Genomic DNA, 21,614 nt, shown 5'->3' on the forward strand with positions numbered 1-21,614 from the left:
GAAATAAGAGTAGAAAACTGCACCAAGTAGCAAAAAATAATGAACCCAGGAAAGAAAAAGGAAGGTGCGTTGGGGAGAGGAGAAGAGAGGAGGAGAACAAATAGTCACTACGCGTTAACTGAGTTTGAGTAGTATTCTTCACAGAGAAACTACTTGGAAATCGCAGAGAAAGTTCAGAACGCGCTTTTCAGCCTTCACTTTGCTGATGAAATGACTCCGTCAAAGTGACTTTGAATTCCATGGAATTGAATTCTGTTTCAAATGGGTAATAAGGAAATAAATTGAATTTTGAGCAATGATGACACGTCCTGTTTTGCTTCTCAACTTTGCTCATGCTCTATATCGTGACCTACTTTTCTCCTTCTCTCTTTGCTTCTGCCGTAAAGGAGGGAGGAATGATGAAACTAGAATATAGTTAATCCCTTTCATAATTCTTGAAGTTGAAACAGCAAGGATAAAAATAATGGGCGACAAAAATTGTGAGAGGTGGTGGCGTGGCAGGGGGAGATGTCGGAGAGGCTGCGCTGGTGGAATCCTTCCAGGGGAGGACAGAAAGAGAGTTTTGTTTTTATTGGGAATCAGAAAAGACACACTTCGAGTAGAGAAAGTTAAAGAAAATTACCTTTTTTTTTTAATTTCCTTATTAACGACGCTTGAAGGTATAAAAGGCAGTGTCTTCTGAAATTTGAGGATAAGATTACAGAGCAGGAATGGAAGAGAAGCTCTCAAAAGTTGCTCAGACACTAAAGCCCTCCCCGATACAAGAGCTTTCACATCTGTCGCAGAGATGCAATGCAATTAACCTTGCCATGGGATTCCCCGATTTTCCCGCACCTACCCAGATCAAAGACGCCGCTATTTCGGCCATTAATTCCGACTTCAATCAGTACAGGTCAGTTCAGACATTGCAATCAACTCAAACCTCGTAACACTTACTCCAGGGAGATTTATTTGTTATTATCTCTGTCCCTGCTTCGTTTTAGCTAATTTTTTCCCATTCCATAATGTCTGACTTGAACAAATTACTAATGGTGATGGAAGGCATGTGCAAGGAATCTGTGAGCACTTGGCAGAGAAGATGAAACTACAACAGGGTTTAGACGTGAATCCCCTTACTGATATAGCTATATGCTGCGGCCAGACTGAGGCATTTGCAGCGGCAGTGTTTGCGAGTATGCCTTCTGTTCTCAATGGTTCATTTACGCAGTGGTTTAAAATTTGCGAAGTTGTTATTTGTTTCCTTCGGATACCCTGATATTGTCTTATTTTTATTTGTTGTTTCTAACAGCAATAGATAGAGGTGATGAAGTTTTGCTGTTCGATCCTGCTTATGAAACATATGAAACATGCATCCTTATGGCCGGAGGAGTCCCAGTAAGACATTCCATTCTTCTTTATCCCAAGGGTGGTTTTCCTGACTTGTATTTTAGTGAGCAGCAGTCTGAATTGAGTTACTCAGTCAAATAAATCAGTGAGTTTTCAAACTGTGAACCTGACTGCTTTTACGACCAATTGATTTAATCAGGTTTATGTGTCACTGGATCCACCTAACTGGACTTTGGATAGGGACAAACTGATGAAATCTGTAACAAGTCGGACAAAGGTTGTAGTGTTGAACAGGTTAGAGCTGCAATCCACTGATCCTCTAGGGGGTCCTAGCAAAATTCATCTTCATTTTAGCTCACTATTGATTTATGATAAGTTTAAATGAAAGGGTTAAAACATCAATAAATTCTATCAAAGTCTATCAATTTGAACCCTTCTAGATGAGAAATTGAATTTCAAAGAGTATTACTTGAATCATTATGAATGGACGTGATAAATTAAACGTGACTCTGGTTAAACTGATCCTCTTGGGGGTCTATCAGTTGATCCTCATTGTGGAGGACATCTATCGTCCCTGTTTTTGTTTTGAGGTGTGGAGTGCAATTTGCAAATTTGAGTTTGTCATATTTCATAAGCTTGGATGCAATTCAAATTGGGCAGCAAATGACCATGTACAAGATGGGGTCAACGCAATCTCTTGGATTTGCTCCACTATTAGGATTGATCACTGTAATATGAACAACTTTTGTTTCTTTCCACATCTCATCTGTGTGTGTGTGTGCTCTTCCCCTGTTTTTTTTTCATAAGATTTGAACGGACTGTTGATCTCAAGAGCCATCTGATTACTGAGGGGCATCTTTTTGGAAAGGGTAATGGCATGGACTCTGTTTGGTAGAAGAATATTGGTATCAAATCTAACTAATGGTCATTGATCTATCCTGCTCCTTTTCTGACCAATTCCATCCATAACTCAAATTACAGGAATGTGCTCCACAAATCAAGCTTAATAGTATTGACATGATTTAGATTTAACATTTTAAACGTGGCTGTTTGAAGACTAACTTCTAGATATTTGATAAACAAGGTCAGGATTTTAACCTTTTATCATGACTTGTGAACTGCAACACAAGTTAGATAACTCGCTGGGATTACCAGTTAAGTTCCTGTTCGGCCTTTTACATGTTTGTATCACACGCTGGACTTGGATAAGAGGTGCAAATTTGCATTCATACGATAATTGTAATCTAATTTTAGGCCCATCATCTATTTGTTTCCTTTTCCATGGGCTACGCAAATACACAATACTTGAGATAAATCCTTCACTTTGTTAACTTGTACTTTTTCCCTTCATTTCTCAATTCTTATAGTGCTTTCCCCATATGAATTCTTAGCAGGTGATTGGATCCATGATGCACTCAGAATGCACTTCTTAAATGCTACTTATATTGTATAAAATTGTTTGCATTTAAGAATTGAGACCAATGTAAAAATCCTCCTGAATACATTTTAGTCTCAAGTTTTACTTTTGAGTGCATGAAACTCCCTTTGGTTTTCTAAAAGAAGCAAATGAACTAATATAGAATGTCGCAGTCCTCACAATCCGACTGGAAAGGTATTTTCCAAGGACGAGCTTGAAGCCATTGCTGGAGTTTGCCGTGACATGGATTGTCTAGCTATAACAGATGAAGTATGAAACTCCTTCTGATAATCTTTTTTACATTGAGAATGGTTGGTTTGGCTGGTTTTGTGATTCTGCAATTAGAATCTAATGACTTTTGAATCAGTGGAGGAACTTTGTTGTTTTGATGTTTGTGTAAAATTTAATTAACATTTCAGTTATAATGTAAATGATTTCTTTTTCTTTTTTTAATTTAAGTTCGAGAAAAAATAATTATTAAATGAGAAAAGGTATCTGTTTTAAGTAGAGTAGTACATCAGTTTTGTTATTACTTAGGAATGCACAGTGGGGAAGGTTAGCCCAGCCTTTGTTTTTTTGCTCTGGGGCCAAAGGTTTCAGCAAGCTGGCCCAAAATTACATTGTCACCTGTCCATAAAACTTGGCATAGTAAGCCTTATGCTGACTACTTGAGGTCCTTAACACGGATCCTTTTCTACCATTGCAAGTTATTTAAGGGCATATGTGATCTTAACTCGTAAGTAGTAAATTTCTTTTCCTCAACACTTCAATGCAAGTTACTTCTGAGTTCTGACCTCCTCTTGTCCTTTAAACACCTCCAATAGTCCAACTTTCACCGTATCACTTGTTGGTGCACTCAATGGTCGTAGTTGCACATAACCAAAACCATTAACCATCTCACTTGAATTTCCTGCATCTTGATATCCATTGGCCTTCTTTTTCTTCTTCACTTGATCTTCCTGCATCTTGACATCCATTGGCCTTCCTCTTAATTTTTTTCTTGCTCGTTATTCATCATAATGCACAACATCCTCATCTTAACCACATTTATCATATGTACATGTTTTGTTTGCCATACATTCAGCTTCACAAATCAATGTTGGTCTTTTAGCAATCTTATGAAGTTTGGGATGGCCTGAAGCCTTATGCACTTGGTGTGGCTTGATGTAAGCTGGCTTTAGTTTAGCCTAAAGCGTTTTGGGCTGAATTCAGGCTCAGGCCTGTCCTGAGCCCTCCCTACCTAGAATGTACCTGAACCATGTTGATTTTATGCTGGTCCAGCTTGGCTCAATGTACAGTGATATTGTTATGAGTGGTATTTCATTGGAACCAGTGACTAATAACTGCAAATGGAGTAAGGAAGGTAGTATCAAAAAAAAAACAAAAAGATAAAAAGAAAAACACATATTCCCTTATTTATTGGAGTACATCTGCTTGTGCTGGTGGGAACACCAGGGGCAGAACTCAGGTTTTGAGCACATCTGCTTGTGCTGGTGAGAACACCAGGGGCAGAACTCAGGTTTTGCATATGTAGATAAAGTGAAGTGGCAGACATGAACAATTCCAATTTTGAAGAATCTGGGGATCACGGAATATGACGAATAGGTTGTAATTTTGCTGGCTAATGTTCACGACCTCAATAACACCATGGAATTAACACTATTTCAACTTTACCAATAATTTGAAATGTTGTAATTTCCTAATCTCTTGCCATCTAATCCTAACTCAAATGCCTCAAATTTTCTATATTAAGCTCACCCATAATTGTGTACATTCCTCACCAGTGTTGTATTATGTGTCGCATTGGTTACACTGCTAATAAAAACTTGACAGAATCAGTTGTATTTTTCTTCATTTTCCATGTATAAAGAACTTTCTTTGGATTTTGAGACTGGATATTTAGTGCAGGTATACGAGTATATAACATTTGATATGGAGAAGCATATATCCCTTGCCTCTCTTTTGGGAATGCAAGAGCGGACAATCATCACTTCTTCATTGTCGAAGACTTTTAGTGTTACTGGTAAGCATCCTTAACTCCTGAATCTTACCACTTTAGTTGATCTGGATATTACACACTGTTGGAAATTAGTTCACAATTTATGGCGTATTTGGTTGCAATTTTTTACTTTTTTTGTTCCGCGTTGTTTTACTGGTGGCGTGAAGTCTAACAGGTTGGAGAATAGGATGGGCGATTGCTCCAGCATGCATTGCGTTCGCAATTAGAAACATCCATGTTAAAATCACAGATTCAGCTCCTGCACCTTTCCAAGAAGCTGCCTTGACTGCTCTAACATGTTCACCAGAATATTATGAATCCTTGAGAACAGTGAGCTCCATTAAGTGATACCACAACAATTGTAACTTGTTGATTTAACATACTCATTATGTGAAGCTACCAGCTTACTAAATTGGCCAAGTTAGTGAGATGGATACCACCTTAGCCTACTCTACACTACATAGCTTGCCTCCAAAAAATGTTAACATCTATATTTATATCAAAATATATAAATGCTTTTATCGTTTTCTTTCTTTTTTTTTGTCTTTTAGGCATACGAATCAAAAAGGAACTACATTGTCAAGATGTTATGCAGCATTGGTTTCAAGATCCATTTCAAGCCTCAAGGTTCATTCTTTGTATTTGCAGAACTTCCTGAGGAGTGCATTCTTTCTGATGTATGTTCCTTCTCCACAAGCCTTTTTCTTTTGGTAATTCCAGAATTTATGGTCTTGGTCCCATTTCATTATAAGAAGGATAGGAGGGGGCTGGTCAGATGACTTATTTAATTCTTTTCATGCAAAACATAATCTCCATTATAGTGCCAGTTCGATATTGGAAAATAGTTCTTTCCAGTTAACGTTCATCGTATCTTTCTCTTTTTCTGCCCCGCTGTAGATGCTGAATTTTGTCACCACCCCCATGTTAGAATTTATGTATTAGGGGTATATTTGTCTATGTTTCTATCATAAGTCATAGAATTGAAATTTTCTTTTTCTTATTTCTCTTTTTATCTTTTTACCTCCTTAGGGTGTTATTTGTAATTCCAAAAGATTTACTAGTGAAGTAAATAGTAGTTAGGACAGTTGACTCTCTAACTCATGATTCTCTCATCTCTCTTCTTCTCTTCTCCTCTTCTCCTCTCATCTTTCTTCTTTCTTGGTTCGGTTCTGCTGTAAACACATGCTGCTCGAGGATCCTACATATTTTAACTTGGTATCAGAGCAAGGCTCTAGTTGAGAGTTGACTAAGCTCTTTCTTCCTTTTTTCTTTACCTCTCTTTGGAACCCTAAAAAGGATAGAGGGTTCCATTAGAGGCTGTACTATGTGAAGGATTACACATACTACATTCTTTGAAGTTTCATTCTTCAAACTAATGCACAATGGAGGGAGTTTAGGAGCTATTGAAGAGGTTTGAAGCCCTAGAAGCTACACAGGTAGTTTCCGCCAGCCTATAGAGCATTTTTTCGTTTCTCTTTCCTCCTTCCACCTCTTGGAATGAAACTTGGTGCTTTTGGATCGCCTGGAAGTATGCTTTCAGACCTTATATTACTCGGTTGAAAAGAGGAGCCTGTTGAGGAGCACAGCTCAACTCTTTACTGCTGCCCAGGTACCGCCAGACTCTGTTTTTTCAGTCATGGTTGAGTTTTATTGGCTGTAATGACTGGTATGAAGATTTGTCTTTGAATGTTTCAACTTCTTGGATCTTGGTTGGTGTGGATTGAAGTTGGGATACCCATGGAATGTTCACTTTGGCTGTCATCAAGGATTTGCTCTATGTTTGTGTGCTGCTGTGATAGGTTGGGTAGTGTTTTTGTGTGCTATGTGGTTATTATTTGCCTGCTGGTTACTTGTGTTTGCTGATTAACTTGGGTAGAGTGTTACTTCTCATTTAGCTTGCTGTTTTTCTTATTGTGGTTGGGTTGAGGTGTCTCCCCACTTGTGCAAGCTCTTTCTTGTGTTTCCTTGAATTGTTTGGTAGCATGGCTACCATGTCTGGGACTGATTCAACTGTTAGTGGATCTTTGGAAGCTACCAGTGGCAGCCTAAGTGGTGCTCTCCCCACCATGGCCTACCTTGAAAACCCCAACACCCAACTCTCTATTGTGAAGCTTGACGCTACAAACTACTTGGATTGGTCTCGCTCAATAAAGTTATCTCTGCGCAGTAGAGGAAAGTTGGGATATATTATTGGCTCCATCACGGCACCTAAACCTACTGCCTTAGACTATCTAAAGTGGGAGATTGAGAACTCCACTGTTATGACCTGGCTGATATTCTCTATGAAACCTGAGATCGGTAGGAGATTTATGAGCAAGGAGACTGCAAAGGATATTTGGGATAGTGTTTCCAGGGTTTATGATAGAGTTGGAGATTCAGCCAAAGTGTATCAAATCCTCCAAAAAATCATCCACATGAAACAGGGTGATCGAAGCATATTTGACTACTACAATGTAGTTATTAGCTTGTGGGAGGAGTATGATCACTACAGTAATCTCCAGCTGTCCAATTCTGAAAATGAGGCCAAGGTTTACAGGAAACAAGAAAAGGAAAGGTTCTTATTCTTCTTAGTGGTCTTAACCCAGAGTATGAGCCTCTCCGCTTGCAGATCCTAGGGAGATCCCCTCTTCCATCACTGGATGAAATGTGTAGCTACTTGCAAAGTGAGGAAACAAGACGAGGATCCATGGACACTACACCCTCATTGGAGAAATCTGCTCTTGTGTCTAGTTCCAATCGAGACTGGCGAGGTGGAGGGAGAGGCCAAGGGCTAAACTGTGGGGATCACCGAAACAGATTCAAATGTGATTATTGTGGAAAGATGGGACACACTAAGGATAGGTGTTGGGCCCTTCATGGGCAGCCTCCTAGTGTACGTGGTGGATCATCTGGTACCCTAGGTGGTAGGACAGGGGGAGCTAGAGCCCACACTATGACAGCTGATATTGAGTCACCTGCACCATTAACGGAACCTGATTCTCTCTCCAGAGAGGATATTGCAGCCCTACGGCGGATGATGTCCCGGCTTGGCCATTCTTCTACTACTCCTACAGCATCAGATTCAGCTTCAGCCTTGCAGGTCTCCACATCTGCCCCTTCCACTACTCCTACTTGGGTTGTTGACTCTGGTGCTACGGATCATATGACTGGTATGTCTCAGTGTTATGACTCTTATTCTATTTTCTCCGGTAAAGATAAGGTTAGAGTTGCCGATGGTTCTCTTTCCTCTATCTCTGGTAAAGGCAATGTTCGAGTCACTTCTTCCCTTTCTCATGATTCTTTCCTTCATGTTCCCAATTTTGCCACTAACCTGTTATCTGTCAGTCATTTAACCAAATCCTTGAACTGTTGTGTTACTTTCTTTCCTTCTCATTGTCTCTTTCAGGATTTGGTGACGAAGAGGGTTATTGGCAGTAGACGTGAGGAGAAAGGACTCTATCTTCTTGAGCCCCAGTCATCTGTTTTGCCTGCTGCTCAATCCTATGTTTGTGGCCAGACTGACAGGAGTACCATGGATTCTGTGATGCTTTGGCATCAACGTTTAGGTCACCCATCTTTTGTTGTTATGAGGAAACAATTGCCTCACTTGTTTACTTCTTTTTCTTCTCCTCATGTTTTTCAGTGTGAATCTTGTATTTTTGCTAAACTTTGTCGCACCTCTTATTCTTATCATGGTAATAGATCCACTGTTCCTTTTCATATTGTGCATTCTGATGTTTGGGGACCTGCTCCCACTATCTCTTTGTCCGGATACCATTATTTTGTTTCATATATTGATGATTATACCCGGACTACTTGGACCTTTTTAATGAAACAAAAGAGATGTTTTTTATGCTTTCAAGAACTTCTATCAGTTTATTTTTACTCAATTTGGTACCCGTATCGAGATAGTCCCCTCAGATAAAGGGGGGGGGGGGAGTACATGTATGGGGGGGCTGCAACAGTTTTTTACTGATAATGGTATTGTCCACCAAATTGCCTGTGTTGATACACCTCAGCAGAATGGGGTGGCTGAAAGAAAAAACCGTCATCTGTTGGAGGTCACTAGGAGTATTCTTTTTGGCATGCATGTTCCCAAGATTTTTTGGGCTGATGCCCTCCTTGTTGCTGCCTTTCTTAGCAATAGGATGTCAACTCTACTTCTTGGCTCCAAAGCCCCTCTGGGAACTCTTCTTCCCCAGGCATCTGCCTTTCCTCTTCCTCCCAGGGTCTTTGGGTGTGTCTGCTATGTCCATGCCAATAAATCGGCTAGGACTAAGCTTGATCCCAAGGCCCTCAAGTGCCTATTCCTTGGTTATCCTTCTTCTACCAAGGGGTATAAGTGCTATCATCCCGCCTCCCAAAAGCGCTTCCTCTCCAAAGATGTCACTTTCTTTGAGTCTATACTCTTCTTTACTCCTTCTCATCAGCAGCCTCTTCAGGGGGAGAATAGAGGGAATGAAGAGGATGTTGATACCCCTTTCCTCCCACCTTTGTCTACTTCCCCATTTCTGTTTGACATTGGTAATCTACAGAAGGGGCTATTGTTGCAAGTGGTTCTGGTCATGAGAAGGATTACCACCTTCATTACAAAAAAGATGAATGCTTGTAGTGTAAAGGAAAGAAGACCTGCCAAAAGCCCTCTTTGGATCTGGATCCTGAGCTTCATTCTCCTCAGTCAAGTGATCCTCCCTCTGATTGAGATCTCCCAATTGCTACTAGAAAGGGCAAAAGAGCTTGCACTAATCTTATTGCCCAGTTTGTTTCCTATGATGCTATCTCCCCCACAGGTCTTACTTTTACCACTGCTCTCTCCTCTGCCACTATTCCCAAGAATCTCACTGAGGCTATATCTGACCCAAAATGGAAGAAGGCTATGGCTGAGGAAATGAGTGCTCTTGAGAAGAATGGTACATGGACTCTTGTTGATCTCCCCAGGGGGAGAGTTCCAGTTGGATGCAGGTGGATCTATACACTCAAGTACCGATCAGATGGTACAGTGGACAGATACAAGGCTCGGTTGGTAGCCAAGGGGTACAGTCAAGTTTATGGTATTGATTACCAAGAGACTTTTGCTCCTGTGGCCAAGCACAACTTAATCATCCGTGTCCAGTTGTCGTCATTGCTGTGGAGTTAAAATATGTAGGACCTTAAAAACAATATACAAGACCCTTTTACCAAATGCTGAAGGAGGTATTGCTCACCTTCCCCAACCACGGCAGTCCACTAGCGGGTTACCGGGCCATGGGGGTTGTAGGGGGGCAGGCAACCCCCCTACCGAGGGGAGTAGGGGGGTGGAGCCCCCTGACAGAAAATTTCATGAAGAGTCCAAAGGGAGAAAAACACCAGAAACACGAGCCACTGTGAGGCACTGCACGCGCAGCGCCGCAGGTCTAGCGCAGCGATGCACAAAGCCTGACACACCCGGCAATGCCACGGAGGCCGAATTTTCCTATAAAAAGGGGCCTTCCCCCCCCCCCTCTCATTTGACACATTCCAAGTTCGGGGGAGAGGTGCTCCCAAATCCCATTTTTTCGACTTTTCGCCTTCCGAAAGTCCCGTTTCCCTTGTTTTAGGGCCTTTCCCATCCTAACTCCGAGTTTCTGAGCCTTGCTCCTTGGCCGAAGTTTGGGTTACCCGAACCCAACTTTTTCAACCCATTTTCATCCAATCCTTGAGAATTCTCTATGTCGTAGATACTCCGTTCGAGGATCGAGCATTTGACTCCCAAAAGCTCGTGATGCTGTTACTCTGCCTGAGGTTCCAAGATCCATTACTTGTAAGTCGTTATTCTGTCCAAGATTCAACACTTGTAAGTCGTTACTCTGTCCGACAGAGGATAAGTCAGTCATTTGTCTCTACCTAAGCCGGGGGACGCTTTCCATCTTACATTTTTCATAATCGCACTGGTATAGCGTACAGGTATACATTTCTATCGTTAACATTTTATTTCGGCACGATGTAGACTCTCAAGTATTCATTGTACTATACATAGTAATTAGTATAATGTAATTTAGTTTTATTTAAGCAGTTTGTGCATCATTATTTAGCCATGAATGTTGGTATAGGACATTCATAAAGGGAGAATATTCGAAAACAAGCATCTAGTAGAAAGACCGGTTTACCTGGGCGAGGTGGGTGCCTAACACCTTCCCACTCTCATAATCTGACCACTTACCCCGAATCTTTGACCAGACCAAACAGAATCGATAGAATAATTTCCACTATATTATCCTCTTATGATCACAGTCCTATTTAAGGAGGACTGTTGAGTGATTGGAGGAGTGATTGAGGAAAGAATCCCTCTATACAAGGCAACATATTGCCGTTTACAACTGTGATTGATCCCCTTTAAATTTGAATTTGAATCGATGAAATTGATTTGCCTACCATGCATGGAGTCTTGCCTTGTCTTCTTGTCTAGCTGGTCCCTAGCAAATCTTGCTGTTAGTGCAAGATTCCACAGGGCTACACCAATTGGGTCCTAGGCCCTAACCCTAGGTGGCGACTCCATTTCATATGATTGCATGACCCCCATCCCCTAATAAATTGACATCGAGAGCCCCCCCCTTCTCTCTCTATTGAGGAGCACCCAGAGCCCCCGCATTGCAGCATGGCGGGAAAGGATCCTCACACCCGCCCCTCCCCTCATCTTTTTCTTGAAAACATTTGTTCTTAAAGGGGAAGCCCCTTGATAATGTCCCTCATCCCACTTCCACCCCCATCCCCACTCCCACCCCCCACCCCCTAAGAAAAGAAAACCTTGAAATCATGATAATTGCTGAAATTTACATGGATCTGTGTGATTCTAAACTAAGAGTTAAGTTCTTAAATAAATTATGAATATCCCTGGTTCTAAAGATGCCAGAAATAGTTACACTGAGTATTGATAATTTATGGACTACAGACTGGGTGTAAAGGATGACAATAAGTTGTTGAGTTTGAAGCAACATACATTCTCAATATAGGGGTACTTTAATGAAGTCCACCAGAGGTTGATGTTTTAACTACTTTCTGATTTGAATTTTAGTCTGATGGCTTTTTGTAGGTCTCCTTGCTTTTCAGCTATTTATCTTAAGGAGTAAAGCCTCACTCTCTTGAAAGCCTCCGTTGCCAGCATTGTGATGCAATTCCTTTCACTTTCCACTGTCCTCATCTATATAGTGAACAAAATGGGTGCTTACAGCACGAATTTCTTCAGAAGAGATGGGAAGATGCTTCTAACTTTCACTTTCAGGGGGTGAGCTGGGAGAAGGAATGCCTATCAAAAAAATCAGGGAAGCCATGAATAGGAAAGAATCAAAACATGAATTCTTCAATGCTATTGAAATGGTTGTGGAGATCTAGCTACCAGTCTTAGAGCTTATAAAGTTAGAGCACAAAAATGGTCTGAACACCCTTGGGTAAGCTAGGCTACCATTAGTAGGCATGATGTGGGTTTATCAGAAGGCATAATGAACCTTATGGAGATTGGACTCCTAAAAACAGGGTGCCAAAATTCAGGTGGGAAGTGGGCCAAATGCGACATTTCCAAAATATCTATAGTGCAAAGATCAGAATCAGCCTCTATTGACTTCCCTGTTTCATTTAACCTACTTATATATCGATGGGTCCTCAACCTTAAATAGAAGCCAAAATAATTGGCAGATGGGATTCTCCTTTGTGACTCCTTAATCTATTAGTGAGAACCAGAATTTATGCGTAAGACGATTGCTGGTATGGATACTCAAAGGCCTAGGGTTATTCACCCTCAATTCACTAGGGGAACCATTGTGTAGACACAGGCACACCTCTTGCCACCTAGAAACTATTGTTGAAGGTAGTAACATCAATTATTCAGTTATTTGCATGCGCTGCTTATATTATTTACATCTAACTTTCAATCACCTAATCCAAAAGGGCTTTTTATGTGTTAGTGATGAGGAATCCGTCTCCCACTTACTGGTATGGTACGCTGCTCATGAAATTTGGGGAAGCTGTTGGGATTCTGTGGGTTGTCACATGGGATTCCCAAAGCACTGAAAGAGATTCCTTAATGGGGAAAGTATTTCATTAATTAGTTATAGAGGCAAGAAGTAGTAGTCTCTCATTACGGCAGTGGTACTTTGGAACATCTGGCTTGCTTGTAGTGGGAGAGCATTTGATAATTACATGCTTCCAGCCAATCTTCTGGTTGCTAAAGCTAAAGAATAAGTAAATTTTTTAGGATTCTATCTGTTGACACTTTTTTCAATTCAGTCAAACTTTCTTTTATTTTTTTTAATAGAGGTGGTATTTCTTGTGGGCCCGGTGAACTAGGGCCATTTTACTTTCTTTTCCTTCTGGGTGTTCCTCTCTTCCCCTTCTATAAAATCTCTTATTTACATAAAAAATTAAAGGTTGATCCTTATGGTGTCTTGACATTTCCTGAAACAGAAATAGGCTTCTTTAAAGGAAAGTATTTTCAACAAAAAATGTAAGAAGCAGGTCACGTCATTGACTATTTTCCAGTCTAGAATTGTGTCTTCTTGTGTACATAGGGAATGTTGTAATTGCTGTTTGCATGGTCATCAAACATAAACTTCTAATGGTAATTTTTCCATCCCATTGAGCCTCTACCAGTCATTTTGAACTTTACATGATAATTGTAGCTTTAATACTTGTAAATTTGTTGTTCAAGTCTATTCTTATGCTGGCCCTCCAATTCTATATCTCAAACAAAAGTCATACTCTGATGCCTGAGAGGATGAAATTATTATAAGTCTACTCTGTAAACTCAGGTTAGACCCAAAGATTTAAAAAATTGTGAAGCAAATCTTATTTTCCATATGTTCCATTCAGCCATGTGGAAATATGAGATTTTTGTCCTTCTGTGAATCATGATAGCATGACTTTATTCCAAATTAGTAGTCTTTGGTCCCTACAAACAAGTTTGTCCTTCAACATTTTCTATCTTCTCCCTCCCCCCCCCCCCCCCCCCAATCACAGCCTGGTTGAAGTATCAGTATTGAAGCAACACTAGTTATTTTATAAGTAATACCAAGAAAACAGTCTGTGTTGTGTGTCTTTTAGATTTTCTCATAAGCCTTTCTTGTCATCCTATATAGTTAGGATGTTTAGCTGTTGTAACAGCTCTCATTTCTGGAAAGTGATTTGCCTATCGTTGAAACAGAGATATTTATGAGTTGGGTTGGCGCCTGATACAATGCTGAGTTGTTGGAGGGCAAAGATCCATGTAGCTGATCCTTTTTAGTTGGAATAATGCTGAGTTGTGTTGTTTTTGCTCTTATGTTCTTTTCTTTTATACTTTTTATTAATCTTTTGTCTTTGCAAGGATCCGTGTAGCCGACCCCATTTTGTTGGGATAAAGTTGAGTTTTTGTTGTTATTGTCGGCACCTGGTACAACTTACGAAGTTTTCTTGTACGTGGTAGGGTGTTGTACTGCTATGCAACTTGGCTCTCACTTCTATCCATACTCACCAAATTAAACCCCTAGGAGGCAACAATGGATTATTAGATCAGTTTTTTCCCCCTCTTCTTTTTTAAAAATCTTTTATAATGCTAGAAATCTTCAGTTTTGCTCCCCTTTTCTTTTTAAATAGTGGATTAATGACAATAACTATGTTTTTCAGATAGATTTTGTTACAGAATTGATAAGGAAAGCAGGGGTGGCAGCTGTTCCTGGCTGTGGATTTTTCCACAGTTTCTCTTCATCTGGACAGAACTACCAGAGGAGATATATTAGGTTTGCTTTCTGCAAGAATGATGCTACACTGGATGCTGCTGCACAGAAAATGGGTAAGCTCGTGGATGGCTTATTAAAAGGGTGGAAGAAATGCATATAAGATATTTAGAATTTATGTAGTGCAGCAGAGGTGAATTCTTTATTACTGTTTTAACAACTAGTAGTAAATTGACTCAACTTGATGCTGGAATCCTAGAAGGAAAAATAAGATGGTGTTTCTATTTAAAATTAAATGCATTCATAAGAAACTACATGTTGATTAAATAGGATTGATTCCAAAAAGGGACCATGGGCCACCATAGTGGATTGACATGCTAGATTGAGGAGGGTAATCAGGAAATGTAGACGTGATCATGGATGTTGATGCGGGCAAAAACTGAAAGGGTAGTGTATGCTGTCAGATACGCCAATCTACACAAAAGAAAGAGGACACAAGAGGTGAACCGGAGCTAGCACCGACATAATCCTCTGATGCCTAAGTCAGTTTTCAATGCAACTAGTCAAAGGGAAGAGATGGGTTTGAGAAGAAACGTAGAACTAAATTAGGGTTCTTCGACCGTCGAATCACATCCAGAGTTGATTCTAAGATGTGGGATTAAGTTCAATCTCTCTTACCAAGTGTCTTTGTCAGACTTTTATAGGCGATTTGGAGGATATGTCATGATGGGACATTGAGCCCTTATGCGATTCAAGATTGGTCGGTTTATGCAAGCATGACTTAAATGCGAAAAGGCTTGTCAAAAGATAAATCTACACTTTCGGTAGATATTAGATCACCTTAAGCACACCTTTAGTAAATGTTGCTGAAGTATTGCATGACTTGATATGTTGAGATGGGATATAATGGGGATGTGGACGATAGAGGATCGTTCTCCGTTTCCCTAGGATGATTAGATATCGTCTGCATCGTCCTAGTGCCTGTGTCAAACATAGACCTTACATTCTATAGAATAGCGGGCTAACCACCCCTAGTTCCAAAAGCTTCCATGAATCAATATCAAACCCTGCTCCTTTATAAACCGACTTCAAGCAAACCCTGCTCCTTTATAAACCGACTTCAAAACTTGCCATGTGTCAGCCATCTATGGAGCTAACTTTTAGAGACACATCAAATGTATTTCATGCTGCATGATGGATTCCCTGGACAAGAGCTAGCCCTAAAATCTGTTGCATGATGCTCCACCTTGCCATTGGCAACAGGGTGGAGCGGAGCAGAATTTTGCCAATGCCTGCTTTAAATATTGCTCAAACAGGACAGCTCACCTCTGAAACATGTATTGGAAGGGATTTAAAAACTTGGAATCGGGTATGATATCAGTCTTTATCGATTCTGATTCATATCATCCCAAAATAGGCCAGAATCATTCGAAAATCGATCAGATTTGGCCAGAATTGGTCAAACTCGACAATTGACTCGGCCAAGCTTGTAAAGCAAATAACCGGGTTAATTGGGATCGGTGCCGATCCGCTGATTCTGATCTGATTTTTAATACCCTAGTATGGGACTAGTGACTTTTACAATTCAACTGAGTAGAGGCCCTAAGATTTTTGAAATCCTAGATCCAACCCTAACCATGCACCCATTGGCTTCATGGAGGAGGTGCCAATACATGTGGGCTGGTCCCTCAAGGTTTTATGTAAATACATTAGATGTAAGTACAAGGGAAAAGGAAGGACACGCCAATGATATCGAATATCATGTGTCCTCTCACATTCTCTCTCCTCTCTAACATGTGGGCACCCTACATGCGAATCACATAGTGTCTCCTCCAATGCTCCCATTTGCTTGGCATGGGAGATTTCATCGCATACCAATTAGGGATGTAAATGGATCGGATTCGGCTTGGATAGTGCTATATCTGCATCCACATCTGATTAGCTTTCAGATGGATTCGGATAGTGCTAAACGGATACGAACATGGATACGGATCGGATAATTTATCTGTTTACATGTAAATATAATTTTTCGGATAGCTATAGTCTATCCATATCCATATCCGTATCCGTTTAGTTTTTGGATGGATACGAACACGGATATGGAAACGGATTTTGACTATTCATTTACATCCCTAATACCAATAACTTGGCAATCCCCTGCCCTAAATATAAGGGAAAAGGAACTTGCTTGGTCATGTGGAGCCTATGTCTAAACAAAGAAGTGTGTGAAATTATTACTTCACCCAATGAAATAAAAATCTCATCCATGTTGATGTCCCTGTGCACGGATGCAAGGGTCACGAGACCAAACAACAATCTCTTGCCCTAAATATAAGGGGGAAAAGAACGTTGCTTGGTCATGTGCATCTTGGGCCCAAACACAACGCCCTCCCTATAAAATAAAAAATCTCCCTTGGTCAATGCCATTGTGCTAGTGTTGGGGCCACATGACCGAGGTGTGTTCTTCTTCCCTAAGTATAATTATTGAAACATCTTGGGATGTTCTTAAAAAGGAAAATTTTCTTAAATCCATGGGATTAAAAAAATAATTAAAAGAAAAGTATATTTAAAATTTATTTTATATCCATAAATATAGATTTTTGAAAAGATTTACCTAATCCCCAAATTAGTTATGGGTGAGTGGTAGCAGAACGTAGGTTCTGTAAACTTATTTCCACGTTTTTAATAGTAACTGTTGATTTGCAATGAGATTAATCCCAGCCATTCAATAAATATCCATCTGGTCACCTATTACTAGTTGTGATAGTTTCTATGAAGTAGGTTCAATTATTGGATTAAGCAGCATGTGCTCTTCTGCCAAAAATTTGAGTTGAGGTGCAAACCTTCTTTCCGTCGGACCAAGAGGAGACCACCACCGGTACAAACCAAGCCGAACAATTGCAGGTGTTTCCATTTTCTCAACTCTAGAGGACTGAAGAGCCCTCTTTTAGTATGATGTGTATGACATTGAAAACGGGAGCAATAACGAGTGGAAGACAGAGAGAAAGGTACTCTAAATTTCGTGAAGAAAGAAAACCATGGATTTTTTTTTTTTATTTAATGAAAAATCATAGAAACACAAGAGGATTATTGATATTCGAAATTTCAGTTAGAATAGAACATCAGAGGCTCTGGGATTTGGAGCATTCTCTGGGCGACGATAAATTGCTTTGAACTTAACCTTTCAAAGTATTCCGTTATGGGTTACACCTGATCTACTAAACCCATTATAGAATCACCCCAAGAAAAAAATCACAGAAAACTGAAGAAGCTCATGTTGGATTTGTGGAATTGAATAGAGATTGGATTTTAGTTGAGAATAAACATTATTAAACTCAAATCAGAATGCCTTGAAATTCTCGGTAAAAATATAAAACCAGTTAAGGAGTGTTCTTCCAGCGACGGTTTCATGGTAGATGAGTTCTTTTTTTTTTGGTAAACCAGTAGATGAGTTCAGATGAGAAAAAAATAAAATAGGGTTATCTAATGATTCAATGAAGAAGATGAATCACGATTCACGATGGGGTTTAGCAGAGGATGACTTGTTACTGTAACCCGTCTCCAATAAAGTGAGAGAGTAACTGTTCAACGATTCAGATTTTATGTTATTAAATCGAGGGTTAAGAATGAAGAACGTCTTGCCAACACGTATTTTGACACACGCACCGCGCCCATTTAGCCTACTTCCTAAAGAATAACTGTCATCTTCTATTTTGGCTACGACAAAAAATGAGTTCGGCACTGGATATCCGAGCTGCCACATATCGACATCTCCATCTTGAACTGCTGTAATGTACAGTTTAGGGAATTGGAGAGGCTTAAAATCCAAAATGGATAGAGTTTAACGAAACGGTTAAAGCTAATAAGCCTTAACTTTAGCCTTAAGCACTAACTAATTTGGATATTAGGTACATTTTTTCAAAATCTATATTTATGGTTGTGGATGTAATATAGATAAATCATTCCCCGCCAAATTTCGTCCAGAAAATATCACTTGGATGATTTGAGTCCCATTCGAATTAGGAGTTGCTGAGATTTTGATTCGTAATTCGTATTCGTGTGTTCGTTTTTATTTTAACTAGGCTTTGCCGGATGGTGCACACCCTGAACTGAACTACAGAGAATCGAGCGAGCTTTGCAGGAAGGGAAGGAAGCACAAGCCACAAACAATAATGGCGATTGATCTTTCAAACCCTGTAGGTTCCTCCAAACTTATAGCTGCGGTCGACATGGGTACCAATTCATTCAAGATGTTGGTGGTTCGTGTAGGACCAAATGGTAAGTTCCTTGCAGTTAAACGCCTCAAGAAGCCTGTTGTCCTCGGTCGCGGAATGATTGAGGACGACGCTACCATCTCCACCGACGCCCAACACCGAGCTATTGTTGCGTTGCAGAAATTTGGTCAGGTCTTGCAGAGGCAGCGAGTTCATCATACCAAGATTGTCGCCACCTCTGCTGTACGAGAAGCTTCCAACAAAATTGAATTCCTATCAAGGGTTCGAGAAGAAGTAGGGTTTGAGGTGGACGTATTGTCTGGGGAGGAAGAAGCTCGGCTTGTCTATCTTGGCGTTCTTCAATTCTTACCGGTTTACGATAGAACTGTTTTAACTGTTGATATCGGTGGTGGTTCCACTGAATTCGTTATAGGCAAGCAAGGAAATGTTCTTTTTGCAACTTCATTGAAGCTAGGGCATGTTACTTTAACGGAAGCTTTTGTTAAGAACGGAAGACTCTTAGAGTTGCGGAACCACATCCGTTCTGTTATACAGGAGTCTGGACTGATTGAGAAGGTCAGGGAGGTCGGGTTCGAGATTGCAGTTGGTTCATCTGGAACAGTTCGCTCCATTGAGAACGCTATTTTCCGTGGATACGGTCAAGGCTTGACGAATGCCCTCGCATCCTTCTCGAAATTCGAAAGGGATTGGAGATTCAGTCGGGAGGAACTTCGTGCCGTTGATGAGAGACTGTGCTGTTTGGATGGTGGAGGGATAGCGGCAGCAAAGAGAGCTGGGTTTTTCAAGAAGCGGTCAGAGTTTGTTACCGCTGGGGCAGTTCTGTTGTCCGAGATATTTGAGACTCTTGACATTGCTGAGATGCAAGTTTCTGGTTATGCATTAGGAGAAGGGATCATTTCAGAAATTCTAGCTACTGCTTGTGATGACTAAGACATCAATGTGAATGCCAGATGGCGATCCGTTGTTCACCTTTCAATAAGGTTTAACAGTGAGAAGAAGATGAAATCAGCTGTGCCCTGTGCCGACATCGCTAGGGTATCACCGTGACCACTCAGATTGTAGTCTGAATTTAGATTTATATCTAGTGTAATCCAGTAAAATACCACACAGGAATTTTTTTTACATCGATTCTAAATTTTATTCATTGTAGTATTACCCTGAAGCTCCCTAATATTGTCTCACCACTAATAGAATTCCACAGGAGATCTTTGAAGGTCTAAGACGATTTGATGTTCTTACTCACTCTGAAATTAAATGTGCAATCTTCTTGGATGAAGCACATCTTGAATATCTTAAAGCTGCATGTTTGCTTCATAACATTGGAATGTTTATCTGTAAAAAAGGCTACCATAAACAGTCATACCATATTATCAAGGTATATGTGATCCTGGTTCAATGCCTACTTGAAAGTCATGTATGGCAATTGAGCTTTTTAGTGCTCCTTTTCCACATGTCTTGTTAGACTCTCAAAAGATGAAGCTTTTTCATAAATTGTTAGATTACATAATTCACATTTCATATTTTGAATCTAAACAACAAAAGGCAGCGCTGAAGAATGAACAGCCACAGTTCGTGCTGGATGATATAAAACTGGGGTCATCAAAGTTGATGGAGTTGAAGATGAGAAGAGTTAAAAGAACTATGGTATTATCTGAAAGGATTTCTGAATTGAGGGCTGACATTGGAAAAAGGTCATTTAGAACTTATTATTGGTGTAGTGCTGCCTTTTAGATGGAAATCAAGAGGGTAATCCTAGAAGTGTCTTAGTTTGTATTCCTAGGTACCTGTTTAAAAAATTGTAGTGGAGAATCTGTGAAGATTTGAGGAACTGTAAAGAACTTCGGTGATTAGGTTACTTTGTACAATGAGCTATAAATGGAAGCAAACCCATATTGCTGTAAGAAGCCGTAGCTTGGTCCAATGGCACAGGTTTGGGTCTGAGAGCAGCCATTTTGTCCAAAAATACCAAGGGTTAGGATCATCTCCAATCCATCCTCTCCTACGACCCTGCAAAAGTGGAACTTGCACTAGATTACGGTCATTTTGAAACTATATTGCTGTAGAGAGAAGAATAGAAAAATTGAAGGAAGTAGTTTTGCCAAAAGATAAGTAATTTTGCAGAATGCCAAGTTATCTTTTTCTGTCTTTCTCTTGTAAGTCTTTCATAATGCTATATGTTCTTTTAAGAGTCCTACAAGATGAAAGTGATTTGAGCATTTTGTGGCTCACTTACCATTCATCTCCCAATGAAATGGTATCCCAATTAAATGACATTGGTGATACCTATCAAAGATTAATTTTCATGCTTTTACTGTACATCCAATTCATCAAATGCAATGCCTTCTGTTCTTTCTCATATTTGGTGGGTGTATTCGGATGCTCATTTTTTTCCCCTTTTCCAAGTTTGCTGCTATTAGCCCTTCTTGCAATATATCACAGGAAGAAGTTCCTAAGCTGTAATTATCCGTCAGTTCAGGGTTTTCAAAATGATGTATCTTTATATTAATTCTTTTCAAGATGTTTCTGTGCAACATTTCTCATTCTTACATTGATTTGGATTTAAAATGTTCCCTCCTTTTTTTTCCCTGATCCTGGTATTTCAGAGACTCCTTTGTGCAATCATACAAATTTCTGTGGCAGTACAGCAGTGCCAGTACATGATCTTTGAGGGTCTGGAAATGTCTCCTTCTAATAAGGGTTTCAAATTGGTATGTTTCAATTTCAAGCCGATGAGGTACCTGTCACACGGTTGGCAGTTGAGAGTGAATTAATATATACACTTTGCTTTTGATTTTATACCGACCATGCGGTACAAATTGTTGAAATAGGCTTTGTTTACTTCCTATCTATAAAATCACGTAGAGGGGGGGTGAATAGGTGAAGCTAGGTAAAATAAAATCTTTTGCGGAATATTGAGTTATTAACAAAACTTAAAGTAATTGCGTCGATAACACACAGATTTTATAGTGGTTCGGCCAAAACTTGCCTACGTCCAC

General features: G+C 40.1%; 1 protein-coding gene and 1 pseudogene across 3 annotated transcripts; both read left to right on the forward strand.

Moving 5' to 3' along the window:
• The first annotated feature begins 651 nt into the window (after positions 1–651).
• LOC122666630 (kynurenine--oxoglutarate transaminase-like) lies at positions 652–14,671 on the forward strand. Of its 3 annotated transcripts, none has more exons than XM_043862666.1 (9): positions 653–892; positions 1,042–1,172; positions 1,295–1,374; positions 1,526–1,620; positions 2,917–3,013; positions 4,652–4,766; positions 4,918–5,072; positions 5,294–5,419; positions 14,334–14,671. In XM_043862666.1, the coding sequence occupies exons 1-9, from the start codon at positions 711–713 to the stop codon at positions 14,544–14,546; spliced, it is 1,194 nt and encodes a 397-aa protein (XP_043718601.1). In that variant the 5' UTR covers positions 653–710; the 3' UTR covers positions 14,547–14,671. The 3 variants fall into 3 exon arrangements, with proteins under 3 accessions (XP_043718602.1, XP_043718601.1, XP_043718600.1); XM_043862665.1 differs by having other exon boundaries at positions 656–892; positions 1,289–1,374; XM_043862667.1 differs by lacking the exons at positions 1,526–1,620; positions 2,917–3,013 and having other exon boundaries at positions 652–892; positions 1,289–1,374.
• Positions 14,672–18,505: 3,834 nt separating this feature from the next.
• LOC122666632 lies at positions 18,506–19,709 on the forward strand (annotated as a pseudogene).
• Positions 19,710–21,614: the final 1,905 nt, after the last annotated feature.

The sequence above is a fragment of the Telopea speciosissima genome, chromosome 7, assembly GCF_018873765.1.
Source record: "Telopea speciosissima isolate NSW1024214 ecotype Mountain lineage chromosome 7, Tspe_v1, whole genome shotgun sequence".
NCBI lineage: Eukaryota > Viridiplantae > Streptophyta > Magnoliopsida > Proteales > Proteaceae > Telopea > Telopea speciosissima.